The 23,648-nt window shown below is 52.0% G+C and overlaps 1 protein-coding gene across 2 annotated transcripts in view; it reads right to left on the bottom strand.

Moving 5' to 3' along the window:
- CMIP (c-Maf inducing protein) overlaps positions 1-23,648 on the bottom strand; it is a 257,606-nt gene that overhangs the window by 69,015 nt on the left and 164,943 nt on the right. The window contains exon 3 of one of the 2 annotated variants that reach the window (XM_032284536.1): positions 21,085-21,135. In XM_032284536.1, coding sequence (XP_032140427.1) covers positions 21,085-21,135 — 51 coding nt within the window. Of the gene's footprint in view, positions 1-6,095; positions 9,251-21,084; positions 21,136-23,648 lie in introns of those variants that run through there. The other variant, XM_032284537.1, reaches the window with a different exon arrangement.

The following is a 23,648-nucleotide window of genomic DNA, read 5'->3' as shown; positions in this document are numbered from 1 at the left end:
GCCCTGCTGACACCTTGATTTTGGACATCTGGCCCCAGAACTGTATGAGAACAAATTTCTGTTGTGTTAAGCAACCCGGTTTATGGAAATTTCTCACAGCAGCTGCTGGAAGCCCACACAACTGTAAGGGGCAAGCAAGGACCGACCCCAGGATGCCCGGTCCCAGTCACTGGGCCATTTTACTGCAGTGATGTGAGCTGAGCTGTCCATTCCCCTCATGTCACAGAGGGCAGCAGGGCCCTCTGCAACTGTGGTTGACAAGGTGTGAGCTGGGTTTGGTATTGGATGGGTTTTCTTTCCCTGGCGTGTTGGGTGAACCTGATGTCCTATCCTGTTCTTGATCCATCAGGGGACAGAAATGCTGGCGTTCACCTAAAGCCTGCCTCCAGCCCATTACCCCACTGCATAAGGCCTCACCCTGCCCTGCGTCAGAAACGGCACACTTGGGCACCTGCATCATCAGTGAGGTCAGAAGGAGCCACTTGGGGACGCAGGAGCTACAGGAGGTACTTCCAAGAGAATTCGGGCAGGGACGTCAGCATGGGGCTCACACAGGGTCCCGGGCAAAGAGGAATCCCAGGGGAGGACTCTGTCCCCAAGCTGTCCTCTCATACAGCTGCACATCCCGACACCAGCAGCCACCATCAGGTCGGCCCACAGCCCAGGGCTTCTTATATACTGGGCCTCAGGCTGATGTGTGTCCCAAATGACCTATCAGAGTTCTCAACCCTGGCTACCCATTAAAACCACCCGAGGGGCCGAGAATTCCGATAACCGAGTCCAAGCCCAAGCCAATCCCATCAGACTGGTGTCGGGGGCGGGTGGAACCTACGCATCAGGACTTTTTTTGGGCACCGGTATATTTTAAAAAGCATATTTGCACACGCATGCTCTTAGCAGCGTCATTCCCAACCACCAAAAGCCGGAAGCAACCCAAGTCCCCCAATGGATAAAGGGAGACATACAGTGTGGTCTACCCATTCAATGCAGTATTATTCTGCCTTAAAATGGAAGAAAATCCTGACACATGCCACACCATGAATGAACCTTGGGGACATTAGGCTGAGATAAGCCAGCCACAAAAGGCCAAATCTTGTGTGATTCCATGCATATGAGGTCCCTAGAATAGACAAATTCTTAGAGACAGAAAGCAGAATGGTGGATGCCAGGGGCTGGGGGAGGGGGTAACAGGGACAGAGTTTCAATATGGGAAGACCAGAAAGTTCTGGAGACAGATGGTGGTGACCGCAGCATAACAATGTGGATGAACCGCTGAACTGCCACCTAAACACGGTTCAAGTGACGCCTCGTGCTGTGTGTATTTCACTGCACTACACAAGAGAACCTTTCAGATCTCCAGCTGATCTGAACATGGTGCAGCCAGGGGTCAACAGTTGTGACCCCCATTCTACAGCCTCAAAGACCACAAGACACAGAGGAAAAGGTCACCCGCTCCAGGTCCCAGCTGGCTCAGTGGGTACCAGGACTTGCGGTCAGGGTCACTCCCTGGTCCTGAGCCCTGGTCCTTGAAGAGCCTGAGCTGTACACACAGGAACAATCCTGGGCCCGCCCTCAGCATTCTGGAAAGGCTCTCTGGTCTTCACACGGGCCTAACCCCAGGGGAGGCTGTTCCTCCAGGAAACCTCTCGGGTGCAGTGGAAAAACAGCCTGCAGGGTGGGCCAGATGCGGGGTGGGCCTGGCCAGGGGCAATTCCTCATGGACTAGAAGAGGTGCCCCTTCCAGAATTCTAAAACTCACCCCTCCTGTCCACCTGGGTTCCCTCCTCCTGGGTTTCCTGTCCTTGTGGGTTCCCTGGCAGGAACACCCAGTTCAGCAGTTTTAAGTAAAGATTTTTAACAGACTATAGAAAGGGAAAGGGGAGAAAACATTCTTGGGTACAGGCAGAAGTCACAGGGTATTCTCCAAGGACGAGGGAGACAGAGGAGAAGAGAGGGACAAGGGGAGGAGTGAGAGGTGACAGAGGGGAAAACAGGGAGCATCACCTTGGGCGTGTTATGCTCTGGCAGTGATGAGGACATAGGCAGTTTCTCAGGGTTCCTTAAGCAAATCTCAGGTACCATCCCCTCCGAGAGTCCTGCGAAGGCGGGCATGGGCCGAGGGTGGTGGGATTTTCTCCTGCCCGTGCCTGTGCCAAGGCACCCTGGAGGGAGGGCTGTACGCAGAGACACATTAACCAGGAGAGGGAAACTTCTGCCTGTTGCTCTTGTCAGCTCAGCTGGGGTCATGAGGTGACTGGTGGCCCCAAAGAAGATACATCCGCATCAAACCCTGCCATCTGCGAACGCCGCGTCCCAAGATCGGGACCTTCAGATGGGTAGTTCTTGCTGGATTATCTGGTGAGTCCTGAGTATGAGTGTCCCCAGAAAGGACACGAAGGAGAGACAGAGGAGGCACAGGCCCGTGTGATCACAGAGGCAGAAACTGGAGCGAGGCAGCCACAAGCCCAGGGCTAGGGTTTGAGTGTTCGTTTCCTCAAAAAATTCATTGTTGAAACCAAATCCCCAGTGTGGGCATGTGAAGAGGCAGGGCCTTTGGGAGGTGATTAGGTCACAAGGGTGCAGCCCTCACAAATGGGATCAGTGCTCTTATATTGAGAGACCCTGGGCTCGCCTCTTCCCCATGGGAGACACTCTCTGCAAAGCAGGAAGCAAGCCCGCACCCATCTACCTTGTTGGTGGACATCCTGGCCTCCAGAACCATGAGAAATGAATTTCGGTTGCTTATAACCCACCCAGTTTATAAGGTATTTTGTTACAGCACCCGAACAGGCCAAGACACCAAGGAATTCCTGGAGCCACCAAAATCTGTTAGAGGTGAGGCATGGAAGGAACCCCCAGAGGGTGTGTGGCCCTGCAGAACTGCAGAGAGAAGTGTGTGCTGTTTCATGGGAGCCCTGGGACACTCACCCTGCTGGAAAAACCATGGCAGGGAAACTCCAGGCTGCTTTGTCTGCGCTGGCCTTTGCCTCCACAGTGGCCCAGCCCCAGCTGCTACCAACTGCCATCAGCGGTGCCCCAGGTCTGAGAGGCTGCACAGTCTCCCACTCTGATCGCAGCTCCCACCCCCGTGCTCAGCACGCCAACACTTCCACCCTCACCACTCTTCATTCACTTCTCGACCTGTGGACCAGCTGCCCCCCTCCCCCCCAACCAGCAGACTCACTCCTGGGAGCTCAGAGGCTCAAGCAAGCTGTGTTTCTGCTCGAAGGTGTGTGCCTCACCGCAGAGTCAGGCAGATGCACACTGGGATCTCTTTTCTGCTCCTCATGAGCTGTGCAGCCTTAGGCAAACTACATCACCTCTGGAACCTTACCTTCCTCATCTGTAAAATGGGGATAATAGTAGCATTTGCCTCCTGGAGCTGGTGGGAAAATTAAATGTCACATTTGAGGCTTGATAAATGAAACCTATTGAGTTCAGCAGGACAGTGACTGAAGACAGTTAATGTCTTAGAGAAAGTTAACGGTGACTGGCTGGTGTGGTGACTCACACCAGTAATCCCAGTACTTTGGGAGGCCAAGGCAGGTGGATCACTTGAGGTCAGGAGTTCGAGAACAGCCTGGCCAACATGGTGAAACCCTGTCTCTACTTAATATACAAAAATGGCCGGGCATGGTGGCGTGTGCCTGTAATCCCAGTTACTTGGAAGACTGAGGCAGAAGAATCGCTTAAACCCGGGAGGCTGAGGTTGCAGTGAGCCGAGATTGTACCATTGCACTCCGGCATGGGTAACAAGAGGAAAACTCTGTTTTAAAAAAAAAAAAAAAAGGGGACCAGAAACCCCCTAAATACCCAATCAATAGAGAAGTGCCTAACACTGTGGCCCCTGCAGCCTAACAGCACACAGCAGTTAAAAAGAAGGAAGGAGGGTTATAAGATCTGCCATGGATTTCATCTGCACAACACGCTGTTGAGTACACAAGCAAATACATGCATACATCTATGCTGACATGCACACATCTATGATCTAATTCACAGGGCTTCAGGGATGGGGGCGGGGGACCAAGTCTGGCTGGTGACAGCTGTCTCCCTTGGAGAAGGAAGTGGCTTGGGGGAGGACCAAGGGGTAGAGCTCAGCTTTACCTACAATGTTTCAAATTGTTGAGGGAAGCCATATTCATGCTTTGTACATTTAATTAAAGAGAAATAAAGAAAAAAAATCTCCAAAGAGTTCGGAAATTGGGATCATGGTGGTGGTATTGTATCTGTCACAGAATTCTTAAATTGGTCAGAATCCCATATTCTTTTTTTTTTTTCTTTTTTTTTTTTTTCTTTTGAGACACAGTTTTACTCTGTCACCCAGGCCGGAGTGTAGTGGTGCAATCTTGGCTCACTGCAACCTCTGCCTCCTGGGTTCAAGCGATTCTCATGCCTCAGCCTTCTGAGTAGCTGGGATTACAGGCACGTGCCATCATGCCCAGCTAATTTTTGTATTATTAGTAGAGATGGGGTTTCACCATGTTGACCAGGCTGGTCTTGAACTCCTGACCTCAGGTGATCTACCTGCCTCAGTCTCCCAAAGTGCTAGGATTATAGGCATGAGCCACCACAGCTGGCCAAAATCCCATATTCTTAAAGAGAACTAGAAGGCATCTGAGATCTTATTACTTCTGAATTTTCAGTGGTCTAGCAGGTTATCTGATTTTTGAAATAATGAATGTTCTTTGAAAAATTCAGAATCAAACAGAGCACAGAACTCCAGCACGGCGAGCTCATGGCCTGCACACTTCTATCATGGTGTATGTGTATGCACACACACACGAATGCATACGCACACCCGCACACACACACAGCCCAATGTAAACTGCACATAAGTTCTGGCTGCATCATGGAAGCTGGCTTTCTTCCTTTTAACCTCACCTCTGCCCACCCTCCTGCCACCCTGAATCCATGCTAACACCATGATACTGTGAACCCTGAAAATTTGAGACAATGTTATATATTGGGGTACAGAAACCATTTTCCTAAGGGCCAGATCATAATAGTCCAGGCTCTGCAGGTCATACCATTTCTGTTGCTGCCAGCATAATGCGATCGAGGAATGGGCAGACCTGTGTCCGCCCCCCCAAATGGGCAGAGCTGTCCCCCAACCCCAAAAACCCCTTATTTATAAAAATAGGCATTGAGCCAGATACTTTGCAGACCCTTGACATCTAACATTTCATCTCCTTCTCCATGGTCACGTCTAATCAAACACAAATGCATATTATACATTTGTCTGGCAACAGACTTTCAGTGGCAAAAACCGCAATGACTTTTGCACCAATCCAATACAGACAGGATTTTTGGGGTCCTTGTTTCATTTTACAAAAATGGCATTGCATTATACTATGTCTGCATCTGGCTTTTCTCTCCTAACACCTGGTGGGTGTTACTCCAGATCAATTCATATCCATTTTCCCAGTCTGTATGCTTTTCTAAGTCACCTCGAGGGTCACCAGGCAGAGGTAGGATATACCTTTAAAAAATTAAAAAGGGCCAGGCGGATGGCTCACGCCTGTAATCCCAGCACTTTGGGAGCCCTAAGCAGGTGGATCATGAAGTCAAGAGATCGAGGCCATCCTGGCCAACATGGTGAAATCCCGTCTCAATCAATCAATCAATCAATCAATAGCTGGGTGTGGTGGTGCACGCCTGTAGTCCCAGCTACTCGGGAAGCTGAGGCAGGAGAATCGCTTGAATGAGGGAGGCAGAGGTTTCAGTGAGCCAAGATCACACCATTGCAAATTCAGCCTGGTGACAGAGCAAGACTCTTTCTCAAAAAAAATAAAATGAAATTAAATGAAGCCAACATAAATGCTTCCCCCTGACTCTGCCCTGTGCGCCAATCCTCCTGAGGGTCTTTCTGGCAGGGCGGCCAGCTTGGCCTCCTAAACCTCAGCAATCGGCCCTCCCCTCTTGACCAAGGCCACCCAGAATCAAAGAGTTCTTTGCACCCAACATTAAAGACTACAGGGTGGGGGTGGGGAGCACCTCTTATTAATCGTTAACATAAGATGGCTTTTTCAGAACATTTCAGGAAACACCCCCTGATTAATTGCAACCCACCAAATAAATAAACGCAAATACTGTACCAGAGCCTGCTCCTCCTCTGTGGTGTGGGAGGCGGGCAGCCCCAGGCGAGTTTCTAGCCCTTTTGAAATACAGTGAGGGACACCACAGGCTCTGTTTCCTTTGGGCCTGATAAAGGGAACTCTCTCTATCCCAAATAAGGATTTCCCTGGCTGGGCCTCCAGATGAGACGGTAGCATCTCAACAGGGGCCCCTGTTGTTTATTTTACTAAGAACTTTATCTGGTGCCTGCAGCACTTCAAAGGACATCTGATCTGTTCATGGCTTTGTCTGGAAGCCTCCATCCTTCCTGGCTGCCTCCTCTGGGTGGGAGTCATGGGTTCCTACTACAAAGGGCTTCAATTTATGAGAATCCTGGAGAAGGATCCTGTTCTTTCATAAATTAATGTTCAGTTAGTCTCTCATGTGAGTTTCAAGCCAGGTAATGCTGTTGTGTCTGAATATAGGAGAAGGTGTATTTCTGCCTTCCCCCGGGAGGCGCGTTCTCAGATACTCGCGTGGAGGACTCTACTTGTCTAGAGAAGCCCAGTGTCCCAGGAGGGTGAGTTCAATGATGTTTACCCCAGTGAATTCTAAGGGAACTGTACAAACGGAGGGGATTCTAGCAGAGTAGCCCAAAAGCTATGGACATGTTTAGTCATCTGTGCTTAATCTCAGGCTGTGAGAACCCCAGTAAGAGGGTGAAATGGTTACAGAAGGAGGCTGCGGAGCCTGGGTTTGAATTCTGGCTTGGATGCATGAGAAGGTTAAGAAGTCTGAGAGTCAGACTCGTGTTCATACAATGGAGACATAAAATCCAGGGATTGTGCGCCCTAAAGAGAATAACGAAGATAAAGTAGATGGAAAACAGTAGGCAACTCAACTGAAGTTTATGGTTCTTTCCCCTTTCTTCACACTACTGCCGCGGTTCTCAAACTCCGGAGGACATCACGGTCACCCAGAGAGTGTGTTAAAACAGTTTGCTGCTCTCATCCTGCCAACTGAGAGTCTGTGAAACTGAAGACTGGCATTACTAGTGAGTTGACAGGTGATGGAGATACTGCTGGTCTCTGGACCCTACTCTAAAAACCAATGAGCTACTGGTTCAAAATCCCCAGATCTGCAGTGGCCAGGAGGCCTGGGACGAGGTAAGGACCCTCTTGGATGGAAGATTGGTTGGAGACTTTAACAAAAGCCTTGAAAGTCAACAGACATGATGAATGGTCTGCTGGAGCCTGTTCCTGCCCCAGTCGGTGCCGAGCTGGCCTCTCACCTCCAGGGTGTGCTTTCCAAGGTCCTCATGCTCCTGGACAGAGGTCAGGTTCAGCCCAGTCTTCCAAAGGGAATGGTCCAAGCATGTGCCAGCCCCCCTGGAAACAAACCACCCTGGCCTTCTGCCACCACGTGCCAGCAGGCTCCATTAGGAGTGGCCTCAGGTTCTCCGAAAAAGGGTCTCTGTCCCTTTCAAGGCTGTCTGCAAAATAGTCTGTTGGTTCTGAGAGTGCAACGGGGTGCCCCAGGGAGCACAATGTGGGCAGCAGCCCACAGAGCTCTGGTCGTTCTGGCCTCATCTCCCGGTCAGTTAGCCTCTCTCCCAAACACCTTCCCTTCCAGAGTGTTCACTGGCTGCCCCGCTGGGCATTTTCCAATCATCTCTCAGTGAAGCAAGGGCCTAATTCATTCCTCTGTGGGGACAGGCACTGCTCTTTTTAGAGTCACTGTTTAGCCTCATCTCCAAGCCAACAGGGCAGCAGGTGGAGGCCTCGGAGGCCAGCACAAGAACAGCAGGTCACCTCCCTCTTCCAGGCTGGACACCTGGCCATGGTGTGCCCCAAGTGCAGATTAGCACCCCAGCGTGGGGGCCTCCACGGGCTGTGAAAGAGACTCACTGCGGACACTTGCAGAACAAAAGATCTTGCTCATCAAGACACTGCCTCCCATTTATGTTTTAAAAACTTGTCTTCAAAGGGCGAGAAAAAGAAAAACATAAAATTCTGCCTTAAAGGGCAAAAAATAAGTTCACCCACAAACCGTTTACATGAAAAACTTCCTTGTATGGTGGCTGGGTGACTCACCAGCCTAATCAAAGCCTGCGCTGGATGACACACGAACGCTCAGGTCCCCCCTTTCTTGTCCCCCCTTCCTTGCCCAGAAGAAACGATGACAACCCACAAACGCCACTTTTTCCTTGGCAGTTTGGGAAGCCACTGTAATGCGTCATTTCTGAGGCTCAGGAAAGACCTGTACACAGAAGGTGGGGGTGTCTTGAATGTCCCAAAGCCCAAGGCTGGCCCTTATGCAGAGCTGAGGAAGCCCTGGCCAGGGACAGGAGAGTGGAAGGGAAGGCTCGGTGACCCAGCACATGGTGGAAACCCGGCACCTCCGCTTCCCAGCTCTGCAAGGGGCAGGTCACTCCACCCTGGTCCCTGGGGTGTGGTTATGGGCTTCTGGGTTGGAGGGCAGCGAGGCCTGGGCAGCAAAGCACCTTGTACGGCCTCTGGCCTGTGGATAGTAGATGCACAATAAACATCTCCCTCTCGTCAGAAACTCAAGTCTCCCCGTGTGGATGACAGTATTTCCTGAAGATTCTAAAGTTCCATCCACCTTAAACTCTGTCTGAAGGGAAGACTAGGTATGACACTAGAAAAGCAAATGGCATGGACTTATGTGCTACTGTAGAGACACTGCTGCGATGTATATGAAGGAGCAAGGAACGGACCAGTGTGGATGATAAAATCTGTGTGGTATTTACAAAGGAATACTCATAAGCACTTTCTGGGATGCCCCGTGTGGCTGCTAACAGTGACTGCCTATGGGAAAACAGACTTGAAGGAGTGGAGACCAACCTTTCATTTACACCTTTCTATACTTTTGAGGACTACCACCTGTAAACACGCATTTTATTTTCCTTAAATGTTCACACAGGATACCGGGCAGCACGAGGAGCTGGCTGGAAAGGGTCGCGAGGAGATTTTCTGGGTGATGGAGGTGTAGCTGGTGGTTACTCAGGTGAGTACAACAGTCAAAACTCCCTCCCACGAAGCAGTTAGGACATGTGCCTTCTGTTACATGTGGATAAGAGCTTGACTTTGAAAAATTCAAAAGAGGTTAAGAGAGATTTATGGATGGGGGGATTTTCTTGGTTTTCTTTGTCCTTTTCAGTATTTTAAAAAGCTTAATACATGCCAGTTTTTTTTTTTTGTTTGTTTGTTTTTGTTTTTGAGACAGAGTTTTCCTCTTGGTGCCCAGGCTGGGAGTTGTTGTGGGAGTACAATGGCACGATCTCTGCTCACTGCAACCTCCGTTCCTGGGTTCAAGTGATTCTCCTGCCTCAGCCTGCCGAACAGCTGGGATTACAGGCATGCGCCACCACGCCTGGCTAATTTTGTATTTTTAGTAGAGACGGGGTTTCTCCATGTTGGTCAGGCTGGTCTCAAACTCCCAACCTGAGGTGATCTACCTGCCTCAGCTTCCCAAATGGCTGGGATGACAGGCATGAGCCAGGCGCCAGCTAATACATGCCAGTTTTTAAATGCTCCGTGTCTCAGGGCTTTTGTGCATTGCTGGTGTAAGTATACGATGGTGCAATCACTTTGCAAAACTGTGTCAACAAACGACAAGAATGAGAATTCAGTTCCCAAGCATGCACTCAACAGGACTGTGGACACACGTTCAACAGAAGAGTCCACTGAAGTGTTTATAATGGTTCTAACTGTGACAGCCCCAAACTGGAATGACCTACCCATAGAAGGAACAAGTTAATAGAATCTAACCATACAACAGAACACCACCCAGCAAAGTGGATGGACAAATTATTGCTACACACAACACGGATAAATCATAGAAAGCCAGTCACAAGAGTTCCCAGTGTCTGAGTCCATCCAGATAAAGTTCAAGTAGATGCAAAGCTAATCTATGCTGCTGGATAGCAGTGGCTATGCGTGCTAGGGAGGGGCTGAGATGAATGGTAACTCTTTTTGACTTGTACACTTTTTTTTTTGAGACAGTCTTGCTCGGTTGCCCAGGCTTGACGGCAGTGGTGCAGTCTTGGCTCACTGCAACCTCCCTCTTCCAGGTCCAAGTGATTATCCTGCCTCAGCCTCCAGAGTAGCTGGGACTACAGGCACATGCCACCACGCCTGCCTAATTTTTTCTATTTTAGTAGAGATGGGGTTTCACTGTGTTGCCCAGGTTGGTCCTGAACTCCTGAGCTCAGACAATCTGCCTGCCTCAGCCTCCCAAAGTGCTAGGATTATAGGCGTGAGCCACCGTGCCTGGTCTGACTTGTGCACTTTTCTAGATTTATTTTATCCTTCAATGAAAAGTTGATTTCAAAAATGACCTGTGTCTCTTCCAAAGCAGCTCTAGCTGGGGAAAATGGAGGATCTGTGGGCTCCAATGCAAGAGGCCGAAAGGCCCATCCTCCACCTGTTCCCTGGGTTCAATTCCCAGCCCTGTGACCCTGGACATGCCCCTCTGCTTTCTTAGCTCCTCCTTTAAGAAAGGCCTAATCAAATCTTGAGAAGATTTCAAAAGATCATACACAGAGAAGCCCCCAGCACAGCTCCTGACCTAGCAGGTGCCTAATAATTGTTTTTCTCTCCCTCTGCTGTAATGAAAGCCCACGAGAGCATGCACTCTCCTTCCCAAGGCTCCCGGCCCTCTGCCACTTGTTAGTTTCAATCCCTGAAGCTGCCCTTACTAGTTATGGGGTCCCTGATGACCTACTGTGGGGCCTGGGCTGTGGCTGGGAGACGCTGGAGACTGTGACCCTCGCAGGGGAACGGCAGCCTGGCCCCAAAAGGTTGCCCTACTTGGATTGAACACGTGCACAAAGAGGCTGCAGGGCTGGACTCTCCTCCGTAGGGGCCTTGAGGGCCTTTGCTTGGTCACCAGCTGCACTTCCCGCTGTGGGTCCCTGCTGCAGTCTTGGAGTGGGCTGGGCCCCCTGCCTCCGGGGAAAGCCCCTCCTTTCACAGTTCTCCACTGAATCCCTTTGATCCCCTCTTAAGAGATCATAAAGCTGTCTCTGACTGAGTGCCAGAAATTAATCTGGATGGAATTCCTGCCTTTTCAACCTGGATGAAACAGGCAGGTGGCCGGGCCTGGAAGAGGACCGAGGCCGACTCCCAGCCAATCCTTGCCCCCTCCCCTGTTGTGCCTTCCTTCTCAGAGGGCAGGACCCTTGGAAGGTGGACCCACGGTGCCTCCTGGAAGCTCCACAGAGGCTTCCATGAGAGAGCCCCATGGAGGCACAGCCAGGGCCAATGGCACTGACTAGGCCTCTGGCAGCACTTGTGCCAAAGGTCTGGGCAGTCACGCAGGACGGGGGGAAGCTTTCACTGCCTCTGTCAACTGGGTGGCCCAACAGGGGCTGTGTTGAGAAGAGCTCTGCCTCAGGGCACAGCATGCGGTGGCTGACGAGCGACGCCGCCCTGGGCTCCCGAGTCTGTGTCCTGCGTGCCACACACGTGCCTCCGTCTCCCGCAGCCCTGTCTCCTAGTACCCTCCGGCACCCCGCGCCTGTTTGCCTCTGTGCACTTGTTCATCAGAGAGGAAGAATGAATGTTCTGAGTGGGTAGCACGTGGCGGGTGCTATTCTAAATACCCAAGAGCTAGGAACCCATTCAGTTCTCACAAGAACCCAGTGAGCCTGGCCTCATTTTACTCAAGAGGCCCAGAGAGGAAAGTGACTAGTCCAGGGTCACACGGCCAGTAGGTATTGGATCAGGGTTGGAACCTGGGCAGTCTGGCCCTGAAGCTTTGCAGAGAAAGTATTATTTTGGGAACAAATAGATAATACGTGGTGAATGCCACCAAAAAATACCCCTCCTCTCTGGCCCAGTAACCACTTCTAGAAATCTGCCCTAAAAAAGTAGTTAAAAAAAAGTGACAGCTGAGATACAGACAGTCACGGCTGTATTATCTGTAATTGAGGGAAGCTGGGAACCACCCAAACGGCCGCCATAGTGGAGCCCTCTGGTAAATGGCACCTGGCCTCTTCATGGACAATTATGGAGCCATCAGGAAGCCTCCCTTGGGAGCTGTGGCACTGCACCGGGGTGTCTGAGCTGCCACACCTTGGTGAGGCTCACAGGACTGTCTGTGTGCCCAGCCACAGCTGCCAAAATGGCTTGTGAAAATGGACAAAGCCTGGGAGGGGAACTGCAAGGTCAGAACTGGCAAGAGAGGGGGGCGTTGACCTTGATGTGATTGTAAAACGGTAGAAAAGGAGACAGAGAGGAAGGTGGCCAAGATGGGGTTAGATGGGCAACGTGGAGGTAGGGTGGGTTCAAGGGCAATGTCCTCCCTCAAGACCAGGGATGAGCTGGGCTGGAGGGGACAGGCCCAGCCAGGAGCCACCTAGGACAGTGCAGGGATGGAGTGAGGGAGTCAGGTGCAAGGCCAGATCTGGGCTTCCAAGCCTTGAGTTTAGAGTCAGGGGACACAACGGCAGCATGTCTGGGGAAGATGAGGAAGCGGTCAGTCCTGAGTTTGACGTCGGGCCTGGGAGAGGTGGTCTGACAGCGGCTGTGCCAATGACGTCCAAGACCAGATGAGGCAATCCGCCCTTCTGCATGGGAAGCAGGCCTGTCCAGTCAGAGATCAACTCACATTATCTTGTTTTGGTTTTTCTTTTTGAGGCACAGTTTCACTCTGTCACCCAGGCTGGAGAGCAATGGCGCCATCTCAGCTCATGGCAACCTCTGCCTCCCAGGTCCAAGCGATTCTCATGCTTCAGCCTCCTGAGTAGCTGGAACTACAGGCGCACATCACCACGCTAGCTAATTATTGTATTATTAATAGAGTCAGGGTTTCGCCATGTTGGCCAGGCTGGTCTCGAACTCCTCACCTGAAGTGATCTGCCTGCCTCTGCCTCCCAAAGTGCTGGGATTACAGGCATGAGCCACCTCATCCAGCCAATTCACATAATCCTTACAGTGATGGGAGACTTCGGGGAAAATGGAAAGCTCTCCTGCAGGCCTCAGGCAACAGAAATACCCAGGCTCTACCCAGATGCGCCAGGAGAACAGGCAGGAGCCAGGGCGCCACTCACAAGTGCACATTCAGTGTGGGAAGTGTCTGGGGTGTGTGTGTCTGCTCCATGCTCACAGGCATACACGTACAGTTGGGAGCCACACTCCCAATGGCTAAAGTCCCAGGCTCTGGAATCACTCGGACTTGGGTTCAAATCCAAGCTGAGCCATTTAATAGCTGTGTGACCTTAAGCAAGCGACTTAACATCAGCCTCAGTTTCCACATCTGTAAAATGGGAGAACAGGAGGAACAGGCACCTCCTCAGTCAGGGCTGTGAAGATTCGCAGAGGTGAGCAAGTGAAGCACTGGCACATGATTAGCACAGGAATAAGTGCCCATCATGGCTCGAGGATCAGCTGCAGCCTTATGCTGAGGCCTGGGGATGAAACTCGGGGCTTGGCTTGGGCTGGATGGAGACTTGGGAACGTGAGCTTGGGAAGGGATTTGCAGTCTGGAGAAGAGAGTGCCTGAAGCTGCAGCTCTGGGACACCAGGAATGGCTCTTTCCCACAGAGGCTCCCATGATCAGGAGGCGATCCAGGGGAGGAAGGTCAGAGCCAGGGGTGACAGCCCCCACTGGAGGCCCAGTCTGAAGCCTCAGGCTCTCCCCTTTCTTAGGGATCCCCTCTCTATCATGGCCCTCAGTGAGGGGCCATGGGAGGCATCAGCTCAAGGACCCTGTGTAATTCTGACCTGGTCCTTTGGGCCTTTCCCCGGAATGGGGATGAGGGTGAGGGATCCTGTCCTCCTGAGAGAGCAGCAGGTGGGGAGAAGAGGACCCACGCCCTGCCCTCAGCTTCTGGCCACGTGGGCTTCACCTCTCTGAGACCCAGGCACTTTGCCTTGATGCTGGGGACTCTGAGAGTGGCAGTTCCCCAGCGCTGGCTCCAAACACAGAACATGGAACAGACTCATTCCCAAGGTGCCGCAGCCACTCGAGAGGTGGAGGTGAGACTGTGACCCTCGTGGGGAGGCAGCTGGCTTTGGCACCATCCTCTATCCCCATCCTTTGTCCCCTCAGACTCTCGGTCCCCTCCACTATGAGACAGGGGAGGGACGTGGACAATGGAGAACCACTTCTGGGCTCAAGGCTGCACAAGGGCACACAGTGCCAGGCACAGGGGACGCTCCGTGACCAAGGCCAGGCAGAGACGGTCCTGAGGGCACACTTCCCACCCACCCCAGCCCTCACAGGCGGTGAGTCAGCCGGGACCATCTGCAGGGGCTGGGAGGGGCTGCCAGGGAAAGGGGTTGAGCCAGCCGCTCCCACCACCTTGGACTCACTCGGAAACACACTGATGATGGCGCAAGAGATGCTCTCACGCGCGGGCTCCTGCAGGATCCCTTCTGCTGCTGCACAAACAACAGAGCTTCGATCCTCACATGGCCCAGTGACGAGTCGCCATGAGCATGCCCATTCCACAGAGAAGAAAACCGAGGCCCGAACACACACACACACACACACACACACACACACTCTCTCTCTCTCTCTCTCTCTCTCTCTCTCTCTCATAAAATAGTCACCCCACACATACTCTCAGTCACCCCCACACGCTGCACACACAGTCACCCCAAACACATACTCATAAAATAGTTATTCATATATCACACACACATACACCATCTCCTCACACCATACACACACACTTATAAAATTGACCCCCCTCACATGCCATATACACACACTCAGTCACCCCACATGCCACATACTCATAAACAGCCACCCCACACCACACACCCATAAGATAGTCACCCCACACCACACACACACACACACACACACACACACACACACACACACACTCATAAAACAGTCACCCTACACACCACACACTCATAGTCACCCCACACACCATACACACACACACACACACACACACACTCAGTCACCCTACACACCACACAAACACTCATAAAATAGTCACCCCACACTCCACACGACACACACACACTCATAAAAGTCACGCTACATACCTCGCACCCATAAGTCACATCACACACACAAACACACACACACACACACACACTCTCTCTCATAAAATAGTCACCTCACAAGCCACACACACACATCACCCCACCACACACACACTCAACCTACAGGCTACATACACACTCATAAAACAGTCACCACACAACACACATGCTCACACTCACACGGTCACTCTCACTCCCACATTCACTCTTACACACATTCAGACACACACAGTCTCTCTCACACACACACACACACACACACACACTCACACACTCTCACATGCGAACACCCCACATTCTTTTCCACCCTTCTCCACAGAGGAGGGACAGAGGCCTGCACCCGGATGGGGTGACCAGGGAGCTGTGGCTCCCCTGGGGGCAGCGTGGGCAGGGCAGGCAGCCAGAAGGGACGAAAACCTGGGCTGGGGCTTTCCCAGAGCCAAGCGCATTCCTCCAGCCCTGTCCACCCGGGGACAAAACACAGGCCAGCTTCTTGTGACCCAGTCTGCTCCTCAGTCCCCAGCTCGGGGGCTTGGCCGGAGTCGGGGGCGGGGGACCACCTTGGTTTCCGAGAGTTCTGTGCTTCAGCATGAGGAACCCTCTCAGGAGGCGAGAAGGCTCGGGGGGCCCCAGGCGCTCCAGCCCCCACAGCAGGCACATCCTGGCTTCCCGGGCTCCTCCTCACGGTCCGGGAGTCTGGACCTGTCACCTGGGCCTGTTCACATGGACAGGCCTGTCCCTCACAGCTGTGCACAGCTGGGTCTCACCTGGAAACCCTGGGCACAGAACGGGCCGGTCTTCTTCCTCATTGCCTTGTAAACACATCCAGTCCCTCACAGCCTGAACACTGACTGCGCCTTCACGGCCTCGCACACAGAGGCCTGTCCCCTTGTGTGCAGACAGGCCTGTCACCACAGGACCTGGCCTCCGAGGGCCAGGGCAGGAGCCAGGAGGCGCATCTGAGTCAGAAATGAGGCCTCATTAACCCAGAGTAACTGTTTAATGCTTCCACACCCCTGGGAATTGGCCTCAGGGCTGAACCACCCAAACCAAACAGGGCTGGGCTCCCCAGAGGCCTTTGGACTGCAGGATTGCAGGCTCTCCTCTAGCAAACGTGGAGCAGGGAGATCCTGGCCCTCCTCCTGCAGGCTCCAGGCCTCCTCTCATCTCCCAGACCAAATGGCGGGGGACAGGAGGCGGGAAGAGCAGAGCTGCTGGGAGAAAGAGGCAGGGATGTCTGGGGTCTAATCCCGCTCACCTTCTTGGCAGTCTTGACACCTTGCGAGAATGACTTATATTCTCTACACTCAGATTTCCCTATCTGCAAATCTGCAAATGTCCAGCCTGGCCGGGAACACTGGCTCACACCTGTAATCCCAGCACTTTGGGAGGGCGAGGCAGGCGGCTCACCTGAGGTTGGTAGTTCGAGACCAGCCTGGCCAACATGGAGAAACCCCATCTCTACTAAAAATACAACAATTAGTTGGGTATGATGGCACATGCCTGTAATCCCAGCCGCTCCGGAGGCTGAGGTAGGAGAATCGCTTGAACTTGGGAGGCAGAGGCTGAATTATGCCATTGCATTCTAGCCTGGGCAACAAGACTGAAACTCCATCAAAAAAAAAAAAAAAAAACCAGAACAGAACCTATTCAGGAAGGAGAAGCAATTCACAAAATGCAGCGTCCAGTGCTGAGCAAACTCCTCCCACGTGGGAGCCACAACGGGGTGTCAACAAGGCCACGAAAACAACGCTGTTACCCAGAGGGAAGAGGGCGAACAAGATGACGACTTGGATATGTTACCTACGTTCTGTTTTCCTTACACAACAATCTGACGTCAATTCTACAGCAGCGTTTGTCAGCTGTGTCTTCATGACTGTCCCCATAAGGAGCCCTTTAAACATGTCTCCCCATCTGTCCACCCTTTGAAAGAAATACTCAAGAATGAGATTTTAGGCCGGGCGCGGTGGTTCAAGCCTGTAATCCCAGCACTTTGGGAGGCCGAGGCGGGTGGATCACGAGGTCAAGAGATCGAGACCATCCTGGTCAACATGGTGAAACCCCGTCTCTACTAAAAATACAAAAAATTAGCTGGGCATGGTGGCGCGTGCCTGTAATCCCAGCTACTCAGGAGGCTGAGGCAGGAGAATTGCCTGAACCCAGGAGGTGGAGGTTGCGGTGAGCCGAGATCGCGCCATTGCACTCCAGCCTGGGTAACATGAGTTAAACTCAACCTCGAATAAAAAAAAAAAAAAAAAAAAAAAAAAAAAAAAAAAAAAAAAAAAATGAGATTTCATTGAATGGGTGGAGCTTTGGAGGACCACAGGCTATTGTTATCATTAAGATTTGTTTAAGTTGCAAAGAACCAATTTTGGCCCCGTTAGGGGTGATGATGGCCCTGCCGGGAATGCCCTAGAAACACCAGCACAACTTGATAAAAACTACGCAATGGGAACAGAGTACTTAGGAGGTAGCATTCTTTACACACAGAATGTATTCCAATTCTGTGTATGCACTGCAGCCACAGGAGGTAACCAAACGTTGGTGTAGTGGACAAAAACCCCAAAAACATCTAGAAAATTTTAAAAAAATTCAAGCTGAGGCTGTGGAATTTCTAAAGGCCCTGAATTTTGATATTCCACTGATTTTTTTTTTTCAGTTAAAGATAGAGAAAAGAAATAAGGAAGAAAAAGAAAAAGAAAAACCTCAAATAGGTGGTTGTAAATATGGAGGGAGAAAGTGGCTGTATCAGCAGAAGCAGAGGGGTCAGGTCCCGGGAGGGCTACGGAGTCCGAATCTGAGAGACAGGCACGGTTTGATCAAGGAGGGGGAAGGACGGCCCACAGATCGTGACTGAAATCTGCTGGGCAACGACGGGCACATCGCTTGCTCTCTCTGAGCCATGGTTCTCGTACTTGCTTTATGGCAATGAACCGGAAAGTACGTACCCAGACCTGGCATCTCCTAGGTACTCAGTAACTGCATCGGAATTAGGTGAACATGTTCTGGAATCTGTCCACAGAACCAGGATCCAAATTCAGGTTTCCCAGCTCATTTTGCTAGCCGGTGGTACCTCCCAAACACCTTACGTTTCTTGGCCATTTTAAGAGGAAGGAGAGCATACCTCCTCAAATATCACCACAACTGGGTGCAGAGAGCCACAGGAATCGAAATCAAGTTGGCAACACTGAGATATCACTGCCACCTGGTGGCAGCATACCTAAATTATTAGGGGGCAATTGTCAAAAGGGAAAAACTTGTCAGTGCCTTAAGCGTGCTGTAGACACAGCCAATGCTTATACCCTGATAATGAAAAGCACCACAGATCACCTGGCAAGGGGCCAGCACACAGCCAGGCATTTGCCAGCTCCTTGACATTCTGATTTAGGTTTCTGAATTTTTTTTTTTAACCGATTGACTAAATTTAGCAACCATAAATAAACTGAATGCCAGCGTGATTGAATACAAACATCTGAGTCTTCATGAGCACGGCTAGAAACCCAGGGATCCCAGCTCTGGACTCGCTCAATCATTTGAATCCCACATGCAATCCTTAACTTTTTGGGGGTAGGGCATGGGGTTTTACCCTGTCACTCAGGTTGGAGTGCAGTAGAGCGATCTCAGCTCACAACCTCCATCTCCTGGGCTCAAGCGATCCTCCCACCTCAGCCTCCCAAGTAGCTGGGACCACTAGGTTGCGCCACTACGCCGGGCTAATTTTCTGTATTTTTGGCAGAGATGAGGTTTTGCCATGTTGCCCAGGCTGGTCTTGAACTCCTGAGTTAGGTGACCCGCCTGCCTTGGCCTCTCAAAGTGTTGGGATTACAGGTGTAATCAACACCTGGCCAGTCCTTGACATGTGAATGTTTCAAGCCCGGGCTTTTAAATCATCTTTCTAGCCAAAGCTTCCTGAAGTCCATTTCTCTGCCCATCGTCTTGGTCGCCCCTTGCAACTGTGCAATACTCACAGATTTCACAAGTGCTGCCTTCCAGGTGCACCCGGAAGTCACTGCTGGAAATGCGGACCAGGGACAGGCAGACACCAGAGCCTTGTGAATACCACACCTGACAGCCTTCAGTGATCCTGACCTTGGCCTCCTTTTAAAGAAGGCATTTTTAATTTTTTCCCCAACATGTCAGGTGGGCAGTGTGTCTCCAAGTTCATTCTGTCCCGTCCTGAGCTAAGAGAAAATGCAAGGCTGTCACTTACTGAGGCCCCACAAATAAAACCCCATGGGGAAGGGAAGAGGTGGCACCCCGCGACCAGCACTGCTCAGTCCTCCCTCAACTGCTCTGGCATCTGACTCCCAGAAGGGCCCCAGAAGGTGCTGACGAACGCCCTGCCTGTCCTGAGACACACTCGTCCCTGGGCATGTAGAGAACCAGGCATCACAGATGTTCTCCCAGTGGAAACGGAGCTCTGGACAACACCTGCTGATCCCGCCAAGTGGGTGTGTGCCACCTTACCTGCTTGGCTGACTGACACCTGTGCCTTCCCACTCTACTACATTCACAAACCTACAGGTACTCGAAAGGTCGAGCTGAGCCCTGCCTCAGCCCCTTCTTAACAATGGGAGCTTGGACTCCAGTCTGAGCCCCTCCTTTCCCATATGGAAAACGACAGCAATGATAATCACCAACCTGATGGGGTTGCGGTAAGGGTGAAATGGACATGATGACCCTAGCAGAGCTCCTGGCACACAGCAGGAGCTCAATACATGCCAGTCCTGGTACACAGTAGCAGCTCAATACACGCCAGTCCTGGCACACAGTAGGAGCTCAATACACACCAGTCCTGTCACACAGTAGGAGCTCAAAACACACCAGTCCTGGCACACAGTAAGAGCTCAATACATGCTACTCCTGGCACACAGTAGGAGCTCAATACACACTAGTCCTGGCACACAGTAGTTGCTCAGTAAACGCTAGTTCTTTTCCCCTTTGCAGCCCCAACTTGGAGACCCAGGTAAGCTTCTGAGACTTGGCACCACGGCACAAAGCAAGAGGACTTGTAGCTGACAGAGAAAAGGTGGGAAGTAACCCTCTCTGGGACCAGGAAAGTAATTTTCTGGGGTTGTCTTTCCGTCCCCAACACTTGCCGGGGCAGGAGCCCCTCTGGAGCCATGAGAGGAATGCTGAGTGTTCCCTCGGTCCTTCCAACACGTCACATGGCACCCAGCTCTGCATGGGGGCAGCCGTTCATCCTCTGTGGCTCCCCAGCTTACTGTAAGGGTGACAGCTCATGACACACCAGTCATTCCAGCCACACCATCCTGGTACCTGGGGCCAGGGGCCTGTCAAAGTTTGTTCTAAACCAGAAGATCAGAAGAGGAGAGGCAGGGAGGCAGGGCTGGAATGAGAAGCTGACTGGACATGCTTCACACCCTGGTCCTGACATCAGGGTTTCCATCACATGAGCCATGGAGCAGAACTCGACACTCCTCAGGTGGCTGGGGACTCTTCTCAGGAGATCTGTCCCTGGGTCTTCAAGAAGGTGAAGTTCGCTTTACATGCCAGAAAGCTCTGAAGCACCCTATGTAGAGCTAGACTCAGAAAATGAGGCCAGAGAACCCAGCAACTGAAAAACAGTGACGACTACAGAAACACGGCTCAGGTTTCTAATCCATTAAGTTCACACTTGGCACGGCCTTTGGACGTTACTTTCAACCAAGGATCCTGAGCCCCTGAAGTCTAGCCGGGGAGGGTCGCCCTCACTCTGAGCACAAGTTCTATGATCCTTTTGAAGCAGGAAAACAGCTATAGGGTTTGAGAACACCAAGGCGAGAGTGCCATTTCAGCAGTGCAGGGAAGAGGAACTCAACAGCAGAGGAGGAAGGGCCAGGGGCTCTTGGACAGGGGCGCGAAGTTCCTCAGCTGAGCCATCTGGAAGGCACGAGTTCTCACTTTCCTGCCTCTGGAAAGTGACCGACTGGCTTTAAGTCATCGCGCCGCTGCCTAAGTCGGAGCGATGACTTAAACAAGCAACGAGGTCAGGACTTACCTTCCACTGCAGAGAATGGAACCACTGGTCTCGCAGGTAGCTGTTGGCAGCCTGTAACGACAAGAACAGGACAGCAAGGTCCGGTCATCAGCATTTCAAGGTCAGGGCATTTCAAGGTCAGCATGTGAGTCCCCCAGCCTCCTCTGTGCAGCGTCTACCCTGTGGCCCTAATGAGCCTTCTGAAGGATATGCTAAATTGAGCCCGTTGTGTGCAAAACCAAAACAGAAGGGCTAGCTGGGGAGGTTTTTCTGAAAACAAGACATCACTAGCACCATGCGCTTCCGTCGCTGGATATGAGTGACTTCAGGCACTGCTGACCGGACATCTTTAACTGTATTCACACAGCCTGACTCAGGGGCATGGGAGGGGCTGGGAGGAACTGGTTGGAGGCCTAGGAGTGAGGATGGTGGGGGGCGCTGACCGGGGCCTCCTGTGTATGAGGACTGTTCTAGGATCCTGGCTTCTGTTATCCACAGAGTCCCTCCTTGGTCCTCACAGCAGCCCTACGAGGTGGCACCCGTATCACTACGCCTGTTTCACAGACGGGAAAAGCGAGACCCTGAGATCTCACCATGAAGCGCATTCAAACCCAGGGCACCCTGGCTTCCAAGTCTATGCATTTAACCATGACCTTCTCTTGCCAATGGCAGGTCAGTGTAGACAGCACCCAGCAGACCTAGGCTAAACATCACAGCGGAGGGTGGGGAGCAAAACCTTCTCTGATCTCTCCCACACTAGTTCTGAGTCTTGGACAACTCAGCCTCAATTTTCCCATCTGTAAAATGGGGACAAGAACCCTGATTTTGCAGGGATGTTGTGAGAGTTAGAAATTATTCTTGTAGAGGATCTAGAACCGTGCTTGGCACATGGCAGGTGGTCACACACCAAGGCAGCCATTGTTATTCTTCTTCTCATTATCACTGCCACCAAGTCCTCTCAAATACGGTACAGCCCAAGGCAGCCCTCCCAGCCCTCATGAATATCACTGCCGCTGTCATCTCCTTTCTCAATCTGCTAACAGAACAGCAATGCTGTGGTGTTTCATGGGCGCCAGACACCGCTCTGAACCCTGTGTATGGACTGGCTCGTTCAGCCCTTACAAGACAGCCCCCGTGAAGTTTGTGCTGTCAACATGGTACAAATAAGGAAATTGACACTTTGGAAGTTAAAGCTTTCCCGAGTGTTCACAGACACGTGGTGTGGGGCCAGGAACTGAACCCAGGTGGTCTGACTGACTCCTGCTGTAAACCACAACACTGGGAGTCCTGAGTTCCCCATTGGCTATCCCCACCCCGGGTTGAAACGCAGCGTGCGTTCCCCACCAGAACCCACAGCCCTTTTTTCACCTGACCCTGCCTCTGATGGTTCAGGAGCTCTGACAAAGACTGGAGTCTCTCTCTAAGCACGAATGTCCTCCTTCTGCCTCGATGCACACAGACACACACACTCAAGCGTGTGCCCCTTTGGTTCACCCTCTTTTGAGGGAAATCCAGGTGACGCTAGAGATGACCACCTCCTGCTCCCCAAGTCATCTATAAAACATCAGCTGCTCTCCCAGGTCAGGATCTGGTGCAATCTCTGGCCTTGGACTAATGATCCATTGATCCATTCCAGTAGCAAGTGTGGTGAGGAATCAGGCCCTTGAGGGTGAGCTCAGAGACTCAGGGTTTTGAACCCTGGACTGGACGAATCCACATCAGCCACCTGGAGGTGCTTGAGTCTGCTCAAGTGCCAGGCAGGCAGGAGACAAGCCCTCCGTGTGATACAGGAGCTCCTGAAGGGCTGAGCCTCTTACAGGAACAGGTTCCAGTCTCGGCTCTGCTGTGTCTAGCGGTGTGACCTGGAGCAAGGTGCTTGATGACCCAACCCTGTGCCCCTGCCCGGGGCTGCGGAGGCCAAAGAGGAGAAGCACTCCCCGGGAGAGACTGTTGCTGGGCTCACTCCCATCAAAACTGCCCAAGCTCCGTTGGTCTTGTGACAATTCTTGTTCATTAGGAAGACAAAATATACCCCTGCTCAGGGAGAGCTGTGTGAAGATCCCAAACAGTGAGCTAATGCATGAAAAGTGCTTCCTCAGCACGGTGCCTGGAGCGTGCTAACACTCCACAAACAGGGGCCAGCAGTGTCAGCAGCCATGGCCGGCGCTGTGCTGATAAATGCTTCACATCAGGCTCTCCGGAACAAAAAGCCCTGATCGTGGTGGGTGCTGATTCCCGTGTTGTGAACAATCCACCTTGGCTGATTCCACACCTCCAAGGGGATGCCCCTGGGCCAGAGATGCGATGAGACGTGCACGGTAGGCTCCGGTGGGCAGGTGCAAGCCGGATGACCTGGCTGTGGCATGTGCCTGCTCCATTTCCATTCATGTGCTTCTCCACACACCAAGGGGGGCAGAGAGGGGAGGTGGTAAGGAAGATAAGGCCCCCTGAACACGTCCCATCCTAAATCCCTTGTGATTAAGTTAACCTACGTGGCAAAGGGATTCTGGATGTGACCATGTTCAAGGTCTTGAGACAGGGAGATTATCCTGGATGATCTAGGTGGCCCAATGAAATCACAAGGG

The sequence above is a fragment of the Sapajus apella genome, unplaced genomic scaffold (assembly GCF_009761245.1).
Source record: "Sapajus apella isolate SASKATOON/1434 unplaced genomic scaffold, GSC_monkey_1.0 scaffold15, whole genome shotgun sequence".
NCBI lineage: Eukaryota > Metazoa > Chordata > Mammalia > Primates > Cebidae > Sapajus > Sapajus apella.
The sequence above is the reverse complement of the archived record's forward strand: the minus strand, read 5'-3'. Positions and strand labels throughout refer to the sequence as shown.